The sequence below is a fragment of the Bufo bufo genome, chromosome 5 (genome assembly GCF_905171765.1).
Source record: "Bufo bufo chromosome 5, aBufBuf1.1, whole genome shotgun sequence".
In the NCBI taxonomy this organism is placed as follows: domain Eukaryota; kingdom Metazoa; phylum Chordata; class Amphibia; order Anura; family Bufonidae; genus Bufo; species Bufo bufo.
Window position 1 is genome coordinate 87,568,201 of NC_053393.1, and position 22,244 is coordinate 87,590,444.

Below are 22,244 nucleotides of genomic sequence, written 5' to 3' on the forward strand. Positions count from 1 at the left end.
TCGGCTCCGATTCTGTCGCATTCCAACCCTGGGTTGCACTTTGTCCTCGAGGTGGACGCGTCTGAGACGGGAGTAGGCGCCCTTCTGTCTCAGCGTAGAACACCAGAGGGTCCTCTGCTTCCTTGTGGGTTTTACTCCCGGAAACTGTCTTCCGCGGAGTGCAACTATCAGATTGGTGACAGGGAGTTATTGGCCATCGTGCAGGCCCTTAAAGAATGGAGGCACTTGCTCGAGGGTTCGGTGGTTCCGGTCCTCATCCTGACGGACCACAAGAATCTGACCTACCTTTCTGAGGCCAAGAGATTGACACCACGTCAGGCCAGATGGGCTCTGTTCTTGTCACGTTTTAATTACGTGGTCTCCTACCTACCCGGTTCCAAGAACATCAGGGCGGATGCCTTATCACGGCAGTACTCCGAGCTGTCCAGGGAGGAGTCGATTCCGACTTCGGTCATACCTCCGAATCAGAACTTGGCCGCCATTCGCACCAGCCTGACCTCTCCCCTGGGTGAGCAGATTTTGGCGGCTCAATCTGGTGCTCCCTCTGGGAGACCCAACGGCAGATGTTTTGTGCCTGAGGAGTTGCGCACTCGGTTGTTGCGAACCTACCATAACTCCAAGACCGCGGGGCATCCTGGAAAGAATCAGCTGTCCTGGGCTGTTTCACGTCTGTTCTGGTGGCCTTCCCTACGTTCCGACATCGCCGCATATGTAGCGGCATGCTCCGTTTGTGCCCAGAGTAAGTCCCCTCGGCACCTTCCGTTGGGCCTTCTGCAACCCATAGCCACCGGGGAGCGCCCATGGTCACACCTGGGGATAGATTTCATTGTGGACCTCCCTGCATCCCGAGGCCATACGGTCATTCTCATGATTGTGGATCGGTTTTCCAAAATGTGCCACTGTGTTCCTCTCAAGAAGTTACCCTCTGCACAAGAGTTGGCCACGATTTTTGCCAGGGAGGTCTTCCGGTTGCACGGTTTGCCCAAGGAGATTGTGTCGGATCGGGGGAGTCAGTTTGTGTCCAGGTTCTGGCGCGCCTTTTGCTCCCAGTTGGGGATTCATCTCTCCTTCTCCTCGGCCTACCACCCTCAGTCCAATGGGGCCGCAGAACGATCCAATCAGGCCTTGGAGCAATTCCTTCGTTGCTATGTCTCCGATCACCAAGACAATTGGGTTGACCTCCTGCCTTGGGCTGAGTTTGCCAGGAACACGGCGGTGAACTCTTCCTCTGGGACGTCTCCCTTCATGGCCAATTATGGGTTCCAACCTGCCGTGTTACCGGAGGTATTCTCTCCCCAGGATATTCCGGCTGTGGAGGATCACCTTTCCGTCCTACGTGCTTCTTGGGTACTTATCCAGAAGTCCCTTGAGGTCTCTGTGCAGCGCCAGAGACTCCAGGCTGATCGCAGACGAGCGCCTGCTCCTTCCTACCAGGTCGGAGACCGTGTATGGTTGTCCACCCGCAACCTCAACCTTCGAGTGCCCACTCCCAAGCTGGCGCCTCGCTTTGTTGGTCCCTTCCGAGTGCTTCGCAGGGTAAACCCGGTAGCCTATGCCCTTGCGCTTCCTCCTGGCATGCGGATCTCCAACGTGTTTCATGTCTCCCTGTTGAAGCCACTGGTGTGTAATCGTTTCACTTCCTCGGTTCCTCGGCCTCGTCCGGTCCAAGTGGGTAATCGTGAGGAGTATGAGGTGAGCAATATCCTGGACTCACGCCTGGTCCGCGGTCGGGTGCAGTTTTTGGTCCATTGGCGTGGTTATGGTCCAGAGGAGCGTTCCTGGGTTCCCTCCGCAGATGTCCATGCTCCTGCCTTGCTCCGAGCCTTCCACGCACGCTTCCCTCAGAAACCGTTCTTTACTCCGCGGAGGAGGGGCCCTTGAGGGGGAGGTACTGTCATGGTCTTACCTTCTTGCTGTTCTCCTTCGTTTGACATGTGCTGGCGGCCATCCTGGTTTCTGGGTTTCTTGTAGCCTCCTACCCTGCGGCTCCTCCTTCCCACTGGGAGGAGCTGGATGCCTAGCTCATATATATAGGAGGTCTGTGGCTTCAGTTCCTTGCTTGGTCCTCCTGTGTTCCCATGCTTCTAGTCTGCTGCTGCTTCTGGTTCCTGATCCTGGTTTCGTCCGACTACCCTGCTGGTTCCTGATCCTGGCTTCGTCTGACTACCCTGCTGGTTCCTGATCCTGGCTTCGTCTGACTACCCTTCTGGTTCCTGACCTCTGGCTTCGCAAAGACTCTGCTTCGGTTTCGCCATCCGTTTGGACTTTTGCTTTACAGCTTTATTTTCAATAAAGCCTTCTTATTTTCACTTATCTCTTGTTGTACGTCTGGTTCATGGTTCCGTGACAGGAAGTTAATGGAAACCATACTTAAGGAGATGATTGTGGAACATCTAAAATCCCATGGATTGAAAGATGAAAAACAGCATGGGTTTACTTCAGGGAGATCATGTCAAACTAATCTTATTGATTTTTTTGATTGGGTGACTAAAATAATAGATGGCCGAGGTGCAGTAGACATCGCTTATCTAGACTTTAGTAAGGCTTTTGATACTGTCCCACATAGAAGGCTTATCAATAAATTGCAGTCTTTGGGCTTGGACTCCCATATTGTTGAATGGATTAGGCAGTGGCTGAGGGACAGACAACAGAGGGTTGTAGTCAATGGTGTATATTCAGACCATGGTCTTGTTACCAGTGGGGTACCTCAGGGATCTGTTCTGGAACCCATATTGTTTAATATCTTTATCAGCGAAATTGCAGAAGGCCTCGATGGTAAGGTGTGTCTTTTTGCTGATGACACAAAGATTTGTAACAGGGTTGATGTTCCTGGAGGGATACACCAAATGGAAAAGGATTTTAGGAAAACTAGAGGAATGGTCAAAAATCTGGCAACTAAAATTTAATGTTGATAAGTGCAAGATAATGCACCTGGGGCGTAAAAACCCAAGAGCAGAATATAAAATCAGTGATACAGTCCTAACCTCAGTATCTGAGGAAAGGGATTTAGGGATCATTATTTCAGAAGACTTAAAGGTAGACAGACAATGTCATAGAGCAGCAGAAAATGCTAGCAGAATGCTTGGGTGTATAGGGAGAGGCATTACCAGTAGAAAGAGGGATGTGCTCATGCCGCTCTACAGAGCACTAGTGAGACCTCACTTGGAGTATTGTGCTCAGTACTCGAGACCATATCTCCAGAAGGATATTGATACTTTAGAGAGAGTTCAGAGAAGAGCTACTAAACTGGTACATGGATTGCAGGATAAAACTTACCAGGAAAGATTAAAGGACCTTAACATGTATAGCTTGGAAGACTAGACAGAGGGGATATGATGGAAACTTTTAAATACATAAAGGGAATCAACAAGGTAAAAGAGGAGAGAATATTTAAAAGAAGAAAAACTGCTACAAGAGGACATAGTTTTAAATTAGAGGGGCAAAGGTTTAAAAGTAATATCAGGAAGTATTACTTTACTGAGAGAGTAGTGGATGCATGGAATAGCCTTTCTGCAGAAGTGGTAGCTGCAAATACAGTGGAGGAGTTTAAGCATGCATGGGATAGGCATAAGGACATCCTTCATATAAGATAGGGCCAGGGACTATTCATAGGATTCAGTATATTGGGCAGACTACATGGGCCAAATGGTTCTTATCTGCCGACACATTCTATGTTTCTACAGTATGTTTCTATGTTATTTGACCATTTTGTAAAAGTCTTTTTATACAGATGTAGCAGAGCGGACTTTTGTCAGTGTACCTTCACCTCTGGCAGAGTTTATTACAAAAATCTGTTCCATTCTCTGGGGCTGGTTTGACGGCAAGCGTATATTTTTGCAAACCCCATTCAGATAAATGGAACAGATTTTCAGGCGTAGAAATTTCTGTGACAAAATCTGCTGTGTGAGAAGGTGGCATAGCACAAATCCTGAGTTAAAGTAATTGCATTATCTTAAAGGGATGAAAGCAACACCTGACCATACTCTCCTTTAGGGCATTTGGATGTCATAGATGGGTTCCCCTGGTTGGCTACCAGTGCAGTGAACCAGTGGATCATGCTAAAGAGTTAATTCACTGCTAAAATTGTAAATATCTATTGTACTTTCCATGGTTTGAATGTGATTCCAAGAAAATGGGAAAACAGCTTTCATCAGCCAGAGAGTCTGGCATTGGCAGCTGAAGTGTGAGGATTGCATGGGTGTGAGCAGTGTGAAGCCTACTACAGGGATCCTCCATCCCTACATACTGAGGACAAACTCTTGAGATAAAGAGAACAGATATTCACAGACTGTTTAGCACCATAAGGAACAGTGTGTGACAGTGAAGGTAACACGTCTATGGTTTTGGACTTTGCTGCTTGTAGAAGGGCTATATTGCTTCGGGGGTCCACCACATTTTGGAGATGGATTGGCCATTCGATCTAAGATCCACACCCCTCAGCCCGGGAATCGCACAAAGAGGTAATGAGAACGGAAATGCGCGCCTTTGGTTTATTTGAGAAGTCTTCTGGATTTAATAGAGAGAGACTCTGAGATAGATGCTATATAACTTGATTTACCGTATACAGCCTTAGATAGGTTGTGGGGAAGATTTATCAAATCTGGTGTAAAGGAAAACCGGCTTAGTAGCCCATAGCAACCAATCAGATTCCACCTTTCATTTCCCAAAGGAGCTCTGAAGAATGAAAGGTGGAATCTGATTGGTTGCTATGGGCCACTAAACCGGTTTTCCTTTACGCCAGTTCTGATAACTTTCTGAGCCCCAATACAAAAAGTATGCCCCGGGGGAAGAAAGGGTGTGCCCTTCATTCCAGGGGCGTTGCTAGGGTCTGAAAACATCCGGGGCACAAGCCCACTGTGTTGAAATTGCACATTAAAGGCATGCTTAAAGGGGTGTTCTGGTTTATGCAAATGAAGTGCAGTACTGCAGACTGCAGTCATTACATAATACAACATTCGGTAACTTTCCGATATCTGTTATGTTTAATTTCCTCACCACTGCAGAAATCTATGCTTGGGCCCTTTAATATTGAAGGGAGTGGACCCTGGGCAACCCCACAGATCATCCCCCCACCCCCCTTGTGCTTGTTCCGCTGATCCGCTATTTGCGGGCTGCGCGGTAATGATCAGTCACTTTGGTGTGTAATCCTATCCTGCGGTGCGTGATCCCGCTAGACCCATGACCTCCCGCGGCAGGTCTCGTGGGATCACGCACCGCAGGACAGGATTGCACACCGAAGTGATTGAACTCATACCTGCGCAGCCCGCAAGTAGCGGATCAGCGGAACAAGTACAAGGTGGTTGGGTTGATGATCTGTGGTGGGTTGCCCATGTCCAATCAATATTAAAGGGCCCTGGAATAGCCAAATTAAAAAAAAATGCTACCAGGCCAACATAACATTCGGGCCACTGGACAAAACATCCGGGGCTCAAGCTCAAATCCCGAATGTTTTGACCTAACGACGCCCCTGCTTCATTCACTGCCATGGCCCCAGGGTGCGTTTCATTGAGGACAGCCACCGTGCACCACTACAACTTCTATCTGCGCCAAAACTCCCACTCCACTAATCCTCCCTGCTCTCGCTGCTTGAGAGACTCCCATCCCATGACCTCAAGAGCTGTTCTCCTTTAGTTCCAAGAGTTACCAGTAGAGATGAGCGAATTTTTGGAAAATTCGATTCAGCAACTTCGCCGACGTTAGCCAAGAAATTTGATTCCTTCCAAATTAATTTGTCACAAATCGCTATAAATCGGGTATACCCGTATGTCATGGTGGCTGAGAGAATATATGGAATGGGTTGTTGGACGCGCCTCACCTTCTGCCCACACATCCTGCTGCTGCATACCGCCTCGCGAACGTCCCCCAGGGACTTGGTGAAAAATTCCCACACTGCCAAGTATGGCATTTTACCCCCACCACTCCGCGCTGGACTGCCTGTCGCTGCTTTTATAAACCCGTGCACCGCTAGTGTGTTCCTCACAGGTAGTCTCCCGAGTAGCAGACGGTGTACCCCTCCCGCATTTGAGGTGTACCCCTCCTGCTGTCTCACAGGCACCCTGCCACTCCTGCCCCCTGATGATGATGCCCCCTCTTCCCTAGTGAGGAGCGGCAGGGGCAATATTCGAATTTGCGATATATCACAAATATTTAGGCAAATATTCGCCAAATATTCGTGATTTTGTGATATTCTTTTCGATTGCGCTATTATGCACGCGCGCAGGCGCTATTAGCTACATAAGTGATGAAAATGGTTGGCAGCAACTTTGGAGATAGTGAGGAAGAACTCCTGATCACGGTAAGTAATTGTACATTACAGCACTGTTTTAGATTAAAATTCCATGCGTGTCATAAGAATAGCTTTATATGCAGGTAGAGTTTTTCAAAATATTCGAGATCGCGCAAATTGCCACTTTTGATTCGAATATTTTAGCGCAATACGTGTTAAGGCTGGCCGCAGGCTAGCCTGGATTTGTGGGAGGGGCCGGTACCTGTCTTAAGCAGTCTGGCTCTCCCAGGCAGCACGTCGGCATTCGGACGTCTGCTACTTCCGGGTGTGACGTCATCAGCAAGCGTCCTGCACGAGTCGGATCTCAGAGAAGCCGGGTGTACCTTTCCCTTCAGTCTGCAAGCTGTTCAGGTCGTTTTCCAAGATAACTGGTTTGTTTGGGGAGCGTGGCAACGTGGAGGAGGGTAGGAGGGTGTGTAGAGAGGGGGAAGTGTGCCGGAGGATCGCTTCTCCTCACTGCGTTCAGGCACATGCAATTCAAGTTTTGGCACCAATGGGCAGCATTGTCACATAGTTGGAGCTCATTGCCTGTCTCAGCATAACCTGTATCTAAGTTCATACAGGGGCTGCGAATCATCTGGGCTCAGCAGGTTAAACTCTGGCAGCTGGGTCCTGGTGCCATTACTGAGTTGATTACTTACAAGGTTGCTGCTTGTGCACATGTTTGACACTCATCACATACACTACATACATACCTTAGACACATAGTTCGCACATCAGGCAGTTTGACAAAAAAAAAAAAAAAAAAAAAGGGTACAAGTGGATTGTTAAATAAAGTTAAAAAAAAAAAAAAAAAAGAGTGGGTTGTTCAAATAAAGAAAAAAAAAAAAAAGGGTACAAGTGGATTGTTAAATAAAGTAAAACAAAAAAAAGAGTGGGTTGTTCAAATAAAGAAAATAAAAAAAAAAGATAATTTTTGGGGATAAAAAAAAAAAAAAAAAAATAATTATCCACCAAGCTTCATCCATACACCTCTAGCATAGGTACATCCGCCAATACAGCTACACGCTCGCACGACAAACACACCCCGTTTCATCTCGTAGACTAGTGTCATACGTCATACGGTCTGTTTTCCACAAATCCTATACTTACATACATCACCTACCACGTCTGTAGGTTCTTTAGCCCGCAGTATTCGTTTTTAATTAATCTGCCACGTCACAGATTCACACAAACTCGGGCTCGCTTCATACGTCAGTGGAAACGACTATCATACTCCCTGTCAGCCTCGAAGGCTTTTCGTTCAATCGTTTCACGCTGCTGGGGGGGGAAGGGGAGGGGCTTAGATTCCGTCATCTTGTTTGTCAGCTTACGGGCAGCAGGTCGTAGGGTTAACAGGTTGTTTTTGTTTTTTTCTCTTCTCTTTTTCTTTCTTCGTTTTTTTTTTTTTTGTTGTTGTTGTTTTGTGGTGTTTGTTGTGTTGTTTGCAGTGGTCTACGCCATCTGCAACTTCAGCCAGTGCAGGCTCCTGCATGTCTGTGCCACATGTTTTAGGGCACATCCGGTCACGGTCTGCACATTGAAGCCGGCGTGACTGAGCCGGGTGAATGTGGAGGCACTAGACCAGCTGCTGCGGCTTCATCCGGTTCAGCCGTTCCGTACATTCCTGGTGGAAGGGTTTTCACGGGGGTTTCACACTGGGCTCATCACCTTGCCCCAGCAGACTCATAATTGCCCCAACTTGCAGTCGGCTTCTAAACATGCTGGTCTGGTGGATTCACTCTTGGCAGTTGAGCTGGACAAGGGTTTCATCATTGTCCTTTCCAGGCCTCTCCTTTCTGCACTTAGAGGGTGAGCCCGGTGGGGGTGGTGCAGGGAAAATATTCCAATAAATTTTGTTTGATTTATGATTTGTCTGCTCCACATTCTTCCCACGTTCCTAGTCTCAACTCGTTGATTCCGTTCGAGGAATTTCCTTGTAGTATACTTCCGTAGACCAGGCTATCCAGGTCATTCTTCAGACAGGCATGGGGGCTTGGCTGTCCAAAGCAGATGTCTCTGATGCGTTCAAACTGCTGCCCATTAGCCCATCTCTCTGGCAGTGGCATGGCATCAAATGGAGAGATGCGTACTATTTCGCCACCAAGTTGACGTTTGGTTCCTAGAGCAGCCCCAGTCTGTTTGACAGGTTAGCGCAGGCCCTGGAATGGATTTTGTTGGAACAGGGTTGCCAGAATGTCATTCACTACCTGGATGATTTTCTGTTGATCGAAGAACCCTCACAGGCACCTGTTGACTTGCAGGTTCTCTTGCAGGTCTTCAAGGAGTTAAACATTCCAGTGGCCGAACACAAAACAGAAGGGCCTGCGCAGATTGTCACGTTCTTGGGGATCTCTCTGGATTCACGTGCCATGTCAGCCAGTCTGCCACAAGACAAACTCGACAGAATCAAATCAGGTGTCCGTTCCTTGCTCATGTCTCAGGTTTGTACCAAGAGAGAATTGCAGTCTCTGTTGGGCATGTTATACTTTGCCATGAGGATCATTCCTCAGGGTAGATCATTCATTTCAAGATTGCTAGTCTTATTACAACAGACCAGTGATTTGGCCGCATCAGTGCATCTTAATGCGAACGCCTGAGCAGATCTGTTCATGTGGGACAGATTTCTCAGTGAGTGGAACGGCATTTCCATGTTTATTCCGAGGGCCACTTCTGATTCTCCACACGTATTTTCAGACGCGGCTGCCTCGGTAGGTTTCGCGGCCATATTTTGCTCACATTGGTTCGCCGGCTCATGGCCCACACACGTGCTACAGTTGCCGGGGTTTTCTCAGATGTCGGCATTGTTCGAGATCTATCCTATCGTAGCAGCGGCTATAGTCTGGGGGCATAGGTGGTCGGGTCACACGGTGGTTTTCCACACTGACAACATGGCGACCGCAGAGATCATTAACAAGGGCAGATCTAAATCGTTACTCATCATGTCTTTCATGCGTAGATTGACCTGGATAGCTCTGGAACAGGGGTTTCATTTTCATGCCCTGTTTTTGGACGGGGTCAGCAACGTTGCAGCTGATGCTTTATCTCTTTTTGATTTTTCTCGCTTTTTCTTACAGAACCCAGAAGCAGACTCAGTGGGCACCCCGGTACCGGACTGGCGGCTGCTGGTCTTGGATTAGACTCTCTGATGGTGGTCGCCAGTTCACTCATTACCAAGTCTTTGTCGGCCAGTACGTTGCGGTCATACCGCCGAGCGTGGGTGGTTTTTTCGAACTTTAAGTTGGCATATCCTAGAGGTGACACAGGTCAGGTCAAGTATATGGTGGCTTTTGTGTCTTATTGTCATTCGGTATTGGCTTTATCCTACAACACCATTAGGCTATATTTGGCTGGGGTGCAGCATTTTTGGGCACTTCAAGAGCCAGACAGACCCTCTATATTTTCAGCTCACCCGATCAAGGCCATCCTCAGAGGCATTCAAAAAAGCCAGGTCACGGTCAAGTCGGTCCGTCGACCTATTAAGGGGGACACGTTTCGTAGCCTGTCGGAAGTTCTCACATTGTCACCATTCGGAGTCCTTCCCAGCCTGGTGATCAAGGCGGCGATGTACTTGGCGTTTTACGGGTTTTTAAGACCAGGTGAAGTGACACAGGCCAGACAAGGGGCGGTGGCTCTCCGCAAGGGAGATTTAGTCAGGATGGGCAGTAACTCATTCGCAGTTGCCTCACAACAAAACAAGGCAGGTAGGTCCCGGCCATGTAGTTAAGTTCTTCCAGACCACAAACGCATGGTGTCCAGTGACAGTCTTGGACAACCTCTTGCTGGCCCTTAGTCTTCACAGCCCCACCGACCCATTACTTCCATTCCCTGTTGGTCCACTGACGTCCAGCCAGTTCATCAAACATATTCGCATCCTGTTGACCAGTGTAGGATTGAATCCGGCTCAATTCTCGGGGCATTCTTTCCGCTTCGGTGCGGCATCCGCAGCGTCCAAGCATGGAGTCCCTGTGCATATCATTAAACACTTGGGGCGCTGGCGCTCGGGGTGCTTTGTACGGTATATCCCGGAGCCACAAGCGGAGCTGGTCCAAGCATTCAGTACATTGGCAGAGTAGCACCTCAGGCCAATCCTTCCCTCACTGGTGGGTTTTGCCCCCTTTTTCAGGCATACCGACCTAGTGAGGCCAAGGCACACCTCAGGCCAATTAGGTAGGGGGGTGGTGGTTGGGCATCTTCCACTCGTTTAGGTCCTGACCACAAGTGTTAAGGCTGGCCGCAGGCTGGATTTGTGGGAGGGGCCGGTACCTGTCTTAAGCAGTCTGGCTCTCCCAGGCAGCACGTCGGCATTCGGACGTCCCCTGCCCACCCATTCCCATTCTTCATTCAGTCATTCAACCATCACATTCAGGGTATGCCCCCTTTTTCAGGCATACCGACCTAGTGAGGCCAAGGCACACCTCAGGCCAATTAGGTAGGGGGGTGGTGGTTGGGCATCTTCCACTCGTTTAGGTCCTGACCACAAATACAACTTCACCTTTTATCAGGTCTGACAACATAATACTGATTGTTGAACTTAGTATTGTTGTGACATCACAGCACTATGTCTGTAGCATGTATGTATGGACAGCAGAGAAATCTCTCTCACATGCACATTTATTCTCCTGCCACACACTATAAGGCCTCATGCACACGACAGTGTTTTTTCACTGTCAGTGATTTGGCTTCAGTGGTCCGTGTCCGATTTTGCTTCAGTTGTGTTTCCTTGTGTCTTCCTTTTTTTTTTGTCTGACAGGGAAAAAAAAGGAAGGTTAATGAAAAATGTAATTTTATTGCACCAAGGACTTGTAGAAAAAAACGGACACGGATGACATACCAGTTGTGCATCCGTTTTTTTGACGGATCCATTGACTTAAATGGGTCCGTCCTACGTTTTCCACTGACAAGAATAGGACAGGTTATATTTTTTTGACTGACTGGAATCACGGATCACGGACGCGTAGAAAAAACGGAGGACTATCAGTTTTTTTTCACAGATCCATAGAAATGAATGGGACCTCCGCTAAACTGTGAAAAATGACGGAACGGACGCGGATGCACACAACAGTCGTGTGCATGAGGCCTAACCTATACTATCTAATTAGGGTCCATTCACACGTCCGTAATTTGGGTCCGCATTCGTTCCGCAATTTGCGGACCTATTCACTTTCAATGGGGCTGGAACGGATGCAAATCCACATTTCCTGGATCCGCATCCGTTTTTTCGAGATCCGCATCCGTTTTTTCGGGATCCGTTTTTTCGGGATCCGCAATTTCGTTCCTGGAAAAAATAGAACATGTCCTATTCTTGTCCGCAATTGCGGACCAGAAAAGGCATTTTCTATTATAGTGTCTGTGATGTGCGGATCCGCAAAACACTTACGGACGTGTGAATGGACCCTTTACACTAACTATATGGATTATATATTTCAGCTAACTATCTCTATAATCTACACTACACCCTGCTCTGGACCCTCTCAGCTATTCAGCTACACAATTCCCTATTACTATCTAACACTAAGAAATTTGAAAAAGCACAGCACAGTATTCCAGCTCCTCTCTCTCTCTCTCTCTCTCTCTCTCTCACATGAAACTCCACAAAATGGCTGCTGGGGAGTGAAGGGGTAGGTAACTTTCCTATTGGTTGCTAGGGATGTTGCTAAGCTGTGACAAAGCCTTCTCATTGGCCCACAAGCTAGAAGAAGGGAGGGATGATCACCTGATGTGTACTGTCTTAAAAAAAAAAACTACGAATATTCGTCATTACGAATATATAGCGCTATATTCTAAATATTCGCAAATTGTCGAAGTGCCGATATTCCCGATAAAAATTTGTAATACGAATATTCGCGCTCAACACTACTCTTCACCCGGCTCCCATGTGCAATCAGCTACACCATCATCTACAAATAATTGGTCATCACTTGTGTCATCCTCATCGGTCTCTTGGGCACGTCCCTGGCCTCTCGCAACACGTGCTTGCTCCCACCCGGCTGTCATTATCGCTAGTTGCAGGCCTAAAGGAGTCCGCAGCAGACTTCTCCTTCATGTCTGTGCAGGCTTGTAACTGCTGACTGTCCTCACAAAGCTCATCCTCGCTGAAAAGCGGAGCAGATCCAGCGGTTATCATTACTTCAAGAGGCAGTAGCAGGACAGGTGAGAGCACAGAGGTTGTTCCTGGGCCATGCCAACTAAGTGTGGTGTCAGAGGAACCCACCGATTCCCGGCTGTGTGTATCTGATGTCACCTGAGATGTTAAAGAGTGAGTCAACCATTTTAGTACACCTGGATAGTTGATCAAAACACGACCGCTGGATGACAGTGGCAGCTCTGGCCTGCTGCTGCTGCCACCCTTCTGCCGCTGCTACTTGTGCCGGCTACAGCAATATTTTTGCCACTGTCTGTTCTTTTGGAGGGCCTTGTAAACTGTCTGTAGTGTACAGTAACTGAATCCGTAATGTAACAGATTAAGGGTCCATTCACACGTCCGCAAAATGGATCCGGACCCATTCATTTTCAATAGGGGCGGAAAAGATGCGGACAGCACATTGTGTGCTGTCCGCATCGGCACTTCCGTTCCGCAAAAATTAGAACATGTCCTATTCTTGTCCGCAGACACGGACAATAAAAGGCATTTCTATTAAATTGCTGACCATGTGCAGTCCGCTAAATACAGAACGCACATGGCCGTTGTCCGTGTTTTGCGGATCTGCAATTTGCGGACCTCAAGACACTTGCGGACGTGTGAATGGACCCTAACTCTGCATGTCGGTGCACTAGAACGTGAGGCAGACGGCCATACACTCTTCTATTAATCGTTTTCAGCAGCACTTTCCCTAGCACATGAGCGCTTGCGAATTGAAGTTTTTCTAAACTTTGGACCAAATTCTTCTTGGAATGCTTCGCTTTGCTCAACACTACAAATGATGTTTAAATATTTGCAAATGAGCCTCTAGGAGCAATGGGGGCGCTGCAGTTAGGGTGGGTTCACACTAGCGTTAGGGATTCCGTTATGGCTTTCCGTTATAACATGGTTATAACGGAAAATAACAGAATCCATAAGACGGAAGGACGGATCCGTTCCTCTGCCCATAGACTTGCCTTTAAAAGGCATTCCGTTTGTTCTCCGTCCTAATAGTCTATGGGAATCAAAACAGATTAGTCTGGGTCCCGTAATGCAAGATGGAAAACAAAGTCCTGTCGACAGGATGTTGTTTTCCGTCTTGCATAACGGGACCCAGACGGATCCGTTATGTTTTCCCATAGACTTCTATTAGGACGGAAAGCAAACGGAATTGCATTCCGTCATCATACAAGTCTATGGGCAAAAGAACGGAACCGTCCTTCATGATACAGTGATTGTTTCCAATACGACCACTGCTGCAGCGCAGATACCAGGTGTCCATGACGCAGTCGCGCGGTCCCGGCCACCAGAGAGACCTTTGCCTTTCCCTATTTTGTGTAAGCACGACCACCATTGCTGGATTGCAGGGTGGTCGTGACCATGGAAACGAGCAGTGTATAATGTGATGGAAAAATGACTCCAGCCAGCAAAGGAGACAATATGGACAATGATAATACATTAGGAAGTGCCTTGTATTAATTTTCTCTACATGATAAATGCCATTTATTGAAGTGAGACAACCCCTACATACAGGTATGTCCCCTGCAGTATCAACCCCATCCTTCCAGCTTTGTATGATTTTTACTCCAGCTCGCAGATGAATGAGGAGGGGGGGGGGGGGGGGGGGGGGGGCTGGTTTCCTTCCCTCCGGTCTCCTTTAAGGAGGTCTCGGCAGCTCCGGAGGAGGAGTTGTGCTGATGAAGGATGGACATTCCCGTAGAGGAGACTGAGCACAGAGGGAAGCAGGGAGGCAGGCTGGGCACACAGGCCTCTCTCCTCCACCCCTGGCAGCTGGCTATGAATGATGCCCCTGTGCCCCTGTGGAGCCCCTCTCATGCCCGGCCAGTGATCGTGCACTTGCTGAAGGAAGAGGAGAAGGACTGCTGAGGGCTCACCATGGTCTGGGTCACATCAGGCTCTGGCAGGGCGCTGGATTTCTCGCATTCATTGGTGCTTTTTGGGCAAGCCTTGCTTTGGATTGTATGTGCTGTGTCTGCAGAGCGGCAGTATTTCAATGTAGAGGTAAGACCCCTCTCTACTACAACTCTCAGCATGCACGCTCTGCCATGGATGATGGGAGGCTGCCTTAACCCGTGGGCTGCCGGAGCCTGCTGCAGCCTTGTCACCTGGATGAGCTGCTGACACTCCTTGTTAATGAACGCGCTGCCTCCTCTTACCCCGGGCTTTGTTCACACAGGAGGGTTAGTTGCGGCAGGAGACGGGCTATGGAGGCAGGAGGTGCCCGGCCTCTCAGGTGGCACTTACTTCACAGCCCGGCACGGAGGCGGCACATGGCGCTTTGTGTCCGGGGAACAGTTGTGTGTGAGAGGCAGGAGAATGGGGGGAGCACTTACCGCTGGGTGCTGCAGAGGTATGTCTGCCAGCATCTGCCCTAGAGTGAAGGGTTAACTAAACCTACCGATCATTTATCTCTATCTATCTATCTATCTATCTATCTATCTATCTATCTATCTAATTATCTATCTATCTATATCTCTATCCTTCTAATTATCTATCTATTTATTATATCTATCTAATTATCTATCTGTTATCTATCTACTGTATATATCTCTATTCTTCTAATTATCTATCTATTATCTATATATATATATTTATTATATCTATCTATCTATCTATCTATCTATCTATCTATCTATCTATCTATCTATCTATCTATCTGTTGTCTAATTATCCCATATCTATCTACTGTATATATCTCTATCCTTCTAATTAGCTATCTATTTATTATATTATATCTATCTATCTATCTATCTATCTATCTATCTATCTATCTATCTATCTAATTATCTATCTGTTATCTAATTATCTATCTACTGTATATATCTATTTATCTATATACCAATTATCTATCTATATCTATCTACTGTATATATCTCTATCTATCTATCTATCTATCTATCTATCTATCTATCTATCTATCTATCTATCTATCCATTATCTATCTATCTATCTATCTATCTATCTATCTATCTATCTATCTATCTATCTATCTATCTATCTATCGCAGTGTAACATAAAAACAACTACTCCCATCATAGCCATTGGGTGGGCTAGGGCAGAGGATGCTGGTGTGCCCAGTTCTGGGTTGGTACTGTTGGTAGGACGACTTACAGTAGCTGTGTGGATTCCCTGACGTCCTCCCTATAAGTTTCTTCCGCCCCCCCCCCCCCCCCCTCGATGACTGCGCCCCCCTCCTCTTATTTGCCTGCGCTGTCAGTGGCAGCAGAGGGAAGCTGTCATTTGTGATCCCCCGAGGAGGAGGGGATATTATAAATGGATATTATAGGTGTAAATATATCTGATACACTCGCCGTATAAATCCGCCGCACATCTGTTTCGTGGGCCGCCAGCTGTGTCACAGCAGAAAAAAAGGAAAATAACAGTGGAAATATTTTTTGAAATGTATTCATCTTGTGCTGCAGACATTGCTTTACGTAGACGCTGTGGAGCGGCACTTCATTGTGGGGGTTACCTGGGCTTTTTTACTGTCAGGACGGGAAGGACGTTTTTTAACGCTTTTCACTCTTTCCCAGTATCTGGAGCTCTGATGCGTCTGTCTCTGGGGGACTCTGTGTGCCTCCATATTGCTGTACCCAATCTTTTACAAAATGATTTTCTGTGAAAATCGTACCTGAGTTTTCAAAAAAAGTTTACATAATGGCTGTGCTTCTTATGATCATGACTGTGAAGGAACAGTTATGCCTGGGCTTCCCTAAAGTCTCTTTCAGCCATATTATTCCCTGTTTCATCTGCACAGCTAGATGCATTTCTCTCAGAAGCAGAGGGCATCTCTCTTCTGCCAGTACTGTATGCAGTGACCTCACTTCCCACTATGTTTTATTTTCTTCTAGGGAGCTCAGAAAGCTGATAAGAAGGGATAAGTGACACTTACAGAAAAGCAGGAGGCTCCTGTGATGTGTAGAAGCAGTTGTTTTGTCAGGCTCAGGATCTCACCTAGCTCTGCCACGCCCCCAATTCCTCTCAGGAATATAGAATTTCTAATAATGTCACTCCATAGTAATTGATTTAACGGCTTCGGAGGCCAGGGGGAGAGCAGTTACAAAGAGCTTCACTCTCTCTGGAGGACCTGTCCTACCCTATGTTACACAGACAACCCATTGGTTTGAATGGACACCTTGTAATGCTTCATTTCTCCTGTGGAGGTGCTGCAGGGAAAGTTAACACTTACTTCCAAGGCTCCCCACAGAGTGCAGCTGATTTGCTGAGGGTACCAGCACAGGGGGGACGCTCTGTGATCAGTTTATTATCAAGAGGCTTCTGAAATAAGTGCAGCGAGCCACAGGGGCGGAGATGTAGGATGGGAGTAATAGTACTCAATGCTCTGACGCACCCTGGGCCATGCAGTGATGAGAAGGGTGCACCTGTTCTTCCTTTCAGGGCACTCCCTGGTTCTTGGGATCTTCTGCCTGATGTCGGTTGGGGTGCCCTTGGTGTTGGTGGTTTTGAGGTGCCGGGCAGGGTCCCTTAGCTATGTCTATTCTGCAGTAAGTACTTTATTAGTCCCCTCTGCTAGAACTGATCTTACCAGGCTGACGTCCGCTTGTGTTTCAGATGGCACAGACTTCTCTAACCTGCTCGCTCGAGCTGCTCAGGAGAACGTTGATGTCCATTTCAGTCAGTTATATGTGCCTAGTTATTTATATCAGAACAGGTAGCTGTAGAACACAATATCATTTAAAGGGGTTGTCCAACCCTTCACATATGATGGCTTATCTTTAGGGTAAGCCATCTCTACCTGGTTGGGGGAGGTGGGGTCCTACTTCTTGCACCCCTACAGATCAGAAGTCGGCTCCAAATTCTGGCATCGGAGCTACCTCAGAACAGAATGGCGGGAGTGCAGGGTATCGGACCCCGCTGATCAGGTAGTGATAACCTGTCCTGAAGATGTAAAGGGTTGGACAACCCCTTTAAGGCTAAGTTATATCAAGAAAATCACAGAAATAAGATAATAATGCACTTAGTAAAGTAGATGCAAGCATTATATATGGACAAAGTCCGCACTCTGATATGATAATATCTGAGACACTTAGCCAATATATTTTGATCAAAACACATCTGAGCCCACCTACCAAGCGCCAAGGTGGTCTCAGCTCAGGCGGGTCCTACGCTAAACCTACCTAAGCCATTGGGCTTCTATGTTCAGGAGCGCAGACGCCGAGGGAGTGGCACCTTCAAGTGTGAATGCACTCCTATTTTATCTTGGGAGTAGCATTCCTTTGCACTTTTGCCCTTCCTATCTCATAGACCGCCTTGATTAGGTGGTACATATAGGTGTGCTTGCTCCTCCTCCCATTGGTTGCTTGATGCACATGGAGGTGACTAGGAGCAGCACACCGTATGTGCGGGGTCTGTGCTCCTGAACATAGAAGCCCAATGGCTTAGGTAGGTTTAGCGTAGGACCCGCCTCATCTGAGACCACCTTGGCGCTTGGTAGGCGGGCTCAGATGTGTTTTGATCAAAATATATTGGCTAAGTGTCTCAGATATTATCATATCAGAGTGAGGACTTTGTCCATATATAATGCTTGCATCTACTTTACTAAGTGCATTATTATCTTATTTCTGTGATTTTCTTCAATAATATGGCCAGTGACATCCGCAGATTTGTATATCATACCGTGCAGGATGTTTTTTTCTTAGTTTTTTCTGTGATTTTTCTTTGGCTAAGTTATATCAACCCTTGAAGGATGATGTTCAGAGGCCTGCAGTAAAAAGAAATATGGAAGGAGTTAGCCTCATTGATATTGAGCTCAAGAATCATTTTTGAAATATTGGTTCCATCTTCTTGTGGTAGTGGAGAGGAGCACAAGGCTTGGTCTGGTGGATTTTATAGACAGTTTCTAACAGTTTTGGTGGATTGTCCTTCTTAACCACTTCACATCCGGGCCATTTACCCCCTTCCTTGACAGAGCCTAATTTTGCAAATCTGACCAGTGTCACTTTATGTGGTAATAACTTTGGAACGCTTTTACTTATCCAGGCCATTCTGAGACTGCTTTCTCGTGACACAATGTACTTCATGACAGTGGTAAATTTGAGTCAATATATTTCACCTTTATTTATAAAATAATCCAAAATTTACCAAAATATTTTTAAAATTCGCAATTTTCAAAATTTCTATTTCTCTGCTTTTAAAACAGAAAGTGATACCTTATAAAATATTTATTACAGTACTTAACATTTCCCATATGTCTACTTTATGTTGGCATCATTTTGCAAATGACTTTTTTTTTTTTGGGATGTTAGAAGGCTTAGAATTTTAGAAGCAATTTTAAAAGAATTTAAGAAAATTTACAAAACCAACTTTTTAAGGACCAGTTCAGGTCTGAAGTCACTTTGTGGGGCTTACATAGTGGAAACCCCCATAAATGACCCCATTATAGAAACTACACCCCTCAAGTTACTCAAAACTGATTTTACAAACTTTGTTAACCCTTTAGGTGTTCCACAAGAATTAAAGGAAAATGGAGATGAAATTTCTAAATTTCACTTTTTTTTGCAGACTTTCCATTATAATCCATTTTTTTTCTTTAACACATCGAGGGTTAACAGCCAAACAAAACTTAATATGTATTACCCTAATTCTGCGGTTTACAGAAACACCCCACATATGGTCGTTAACTTATGTAAGGGCGCACGGCAGGGCGCAGAAGGAAAGGAGCGCCATATGGTTTTTGGAAGGCAGATTTTGCTGAACTGGTTTTTAGATGCCATGTCCCATTTGAAGCCCCCCTGATGCACCCCTAGAGTAGAAACTCCCAAAAAGTGACCCCATTTTGGAAACTAGGGGATAAGGTGCATCATTCATCTGACAGGGTAGATCATGTGCTACTTTTATAGAGCAGGTTGTTATGGACGCAATGATATTCAATTAGGTCTACTTTCTTTGTTTGTTTGTTTCAGTTTTACATAATAAAGCATTTTTGAAAAAAAAAAATGTTTTTGTGTCTCCATTTTCTGAACGCCATATTTTCTGCCAATCGTCTTGTGCAGGGACTCGTTTTTATTGGTACCATTTTTGGGTACATAAGATTTTTTGATCATTCATTATTACACTTTATGGGGCAAGGTGACCAAAAAATTGGTTGTTTTAGCACAGTTTTTATTTATTGATTTTTACAGCGTTTACCTGAGGGGTTGATCGTTACGGACATGGCAGTACCTAATATGTATACATTTTCTTATTTATTTAAGTTTTACACAATAATAGCATTTTTTAAACCAAAAAAAAGATTTTTTTAGTGTCTCCATAGTCTGAGAGCCATAGATTTAAATTTTTTGACCGATTGCCTTAGTAAGGCCTCATGCACATGACCGTTTTGTGTATTGCGGTCCGCAAAACACGGATGGTGTCTGTGTGCATTCCGCAATTTGCGGAACGGCGCGGACAGCCATTAATATAACTGCCTATTCTTGTCCGCAAAACGGACAAGAATAGAACAGGTTATATTTTTTTTGTGGACCACGGATTGGAGCAATGGATGCGGAAAGCACACGGAGTGCTGTCCGCATCTTTTGCGGCCCGATTTAAGTTAATGGGTCTGCATCCAAGCCGCAAATACTGTGGATGAGGTGACTGTTTGATTGGTACTATTTTGGGGGGCATACGCCTTTTTGATCGCTTGGTGTTGAACTTTTTGTGATGTTAGGTGACAAAAAATTACTTTTATTTATTTTACTTTAGCACAATAATAGCATTTTTGAAACAAAGAAATTATGTTTTAATGTCTCCATGTTCTGAGAGCTATATTTTATTTTTATTTTTTGAGCGATGTTCTTATGTAGGGGCTCTTTTTTTGCCGTATGAGGTGACGGTTTTATTGGTACCATTTTGTGGGACATACGCCTTTTTGATCACTTGGAGTTGAACTTTTTGTGAAGTAAGGTGACCAAAGTGGCTTTTTTTTGCACAGTTTTTATTTTTATTTTTTTATGGTGTTTATCGGACGGGGTGGATCATGTAATATATTTATGGATCCGATCGTTACAAACGCGGCAATACCAAATATGTCTATTTTATTATATTTTTTCTATTTTTTTTTTTTATTACTTAATTGGGGAAATACACCCCCCAGAAAGGCTGTACAGCAGAATACAGCGCTGTAGTGCAGAGCTGATTCTGGTCTATGGAAGACCCGACAGCTCCTGCACTCTCCCGGCCCCGGCAGTCACATGATGTCATCGGCTCTGATGGGCGGGCTTTAGCGCTGCCCTAGCTGTTTTACTGGCTACCAATGATTTTAATACTGGGGAGGAGGGGGGAGGGTGCACTGCGCCACCAATGATAATTAACATTTTATACAGGAGGCGGGTTCGGCACCTGAGGGATTAACTGCCGCTGATCGCAGGATTTGTATTAAACTTTTACTTTTATTTGTGGGGCAGTGCGCCCGCCCCTCTCCTCATTGGTGGCAGCAGTGGCACTAGGGTTGGACGATATCAAAAATATTCCCACGATAACGATATTAAGAAATTTATCGCGATAACGATATATATCGCGATAAATGCCCATTTAGAAGAAAAAAACACTTGGGGCCACAAGGAGACATTATACTGTATGGGGCGGCCACAAGGAGACGTTATACTGTATGGGGGCAGCCACAAGGAAACGTTATACTGTATGGGGGCAGCCACAAGGAAACGTTATACTGTATGGGGGCAGCCACAAGGAAACGTTATACTGTATGAGGGCAGCCACAAGGAGACGTTACACTGTATGGGGGCGGCCACAAGGAGACGTTATACTGTATGGGGGCCACAAGGAGACATTATACTGTATAGGGCAGCTACAAGGAGACGTTACACTGTATGGAGCAGCTACAAGGAGACGTTATACTGTATGGGGGCAGCCACAAGGAGACGTTACACTGTATGGGGGCGGCCACAAGGAGACGTTATACTGTATGGGGGCCACAAGGAGACATTATACTGTATGGGGGCAGCAACAAAGAGACGTTATACTGTATGGGGGCAGCCACAAGGAGACATTATACTGTATGGGGGCAGCAAGAAAGAGACGTTATACTGTATGGGGGCAGCCACAAGGAGACGTTATACTGTATGGGGGCCACAAGGAGACGTTATACTGTATGGGGGCATCTACAAGGAGACATTATACTGTATGGGGGCAGCCACAAGGAGACGTTACACTGTATGGGGGCAGCCACAAGGAGACGTTACACTGTATGGGGGCAGCCACAAGGAGAAGTTATACTGTATGGGGGCCACAAGGAGACATTATACTGTATGGGGGCAGCAACAAAGAGACGTTATACTGTATGGGGGCAGCCACAAGGAGACATTATACTGTATGGGGGCAGCAAGAAAGAGACGTTATACTGTATGGGGGCAGCCACAAGGAGAAGTTATACTGTATGGGGGCCACAAGGAGACGTTATACTGTATAGGGCAGCCACAAGGAGACGTTATACTGTATGGGGGCAGCCACAAGGAGACGTTACACTGTATGGGGGCAGCCACAAGGAGACGTTACACTGTATGGGGGCAGCCACAAGGAGACATTATACTGTATGAGGGCAGCAACAAAGAGACGTTATACTGTATGGGGGCAGCCACAAGGAGACGTTATACTGTATGGGGGCCACAAGGAGACGTTATACTGTATGGGGGCAGCCACAAGGAGACGTTACACTGTATGGGGGCAGCCACAAGGAGACGTTACACTGTATGGGGGCAGCCACAAGGAGACGTTATACTGTATGGGGGCAGCCACAAGGAGACGTTATACTGTATGGGGGCAGCCACAAGGAGACATTATACTGTATGGGGGCAGCCACAAGGAGACGTTATACTGCAG

The 22,244-nt window shown here is 46.4% G+C and overlaps 1 protein-coding gene across 1 annotated transcript in view; it reads left to right on the forward strand.

Annotated features, from left to right (window-relative positions):
- Positions 1-14,097: 14,097 nt before the first annotated feature.
- Positions 14,098-22,244, forward strand: part of MMP16 (matrix metallopeptidase 16) — a 243,756-nt gene continuing 235,609 nt past the window's right edge. Inside the window, exon 1 of the mRNA XM_040431288.1 lies at positions 14,098-14,408. Within this exon, the coding sequence (XP_040287222.1) occupies positions 14,283-14,408 (126 nt within the window). The 5' untranslated portion in view covers positions 14,098-14,282. The remainder of the gene's footprint in view (positions 14,409-22,244) is intronic.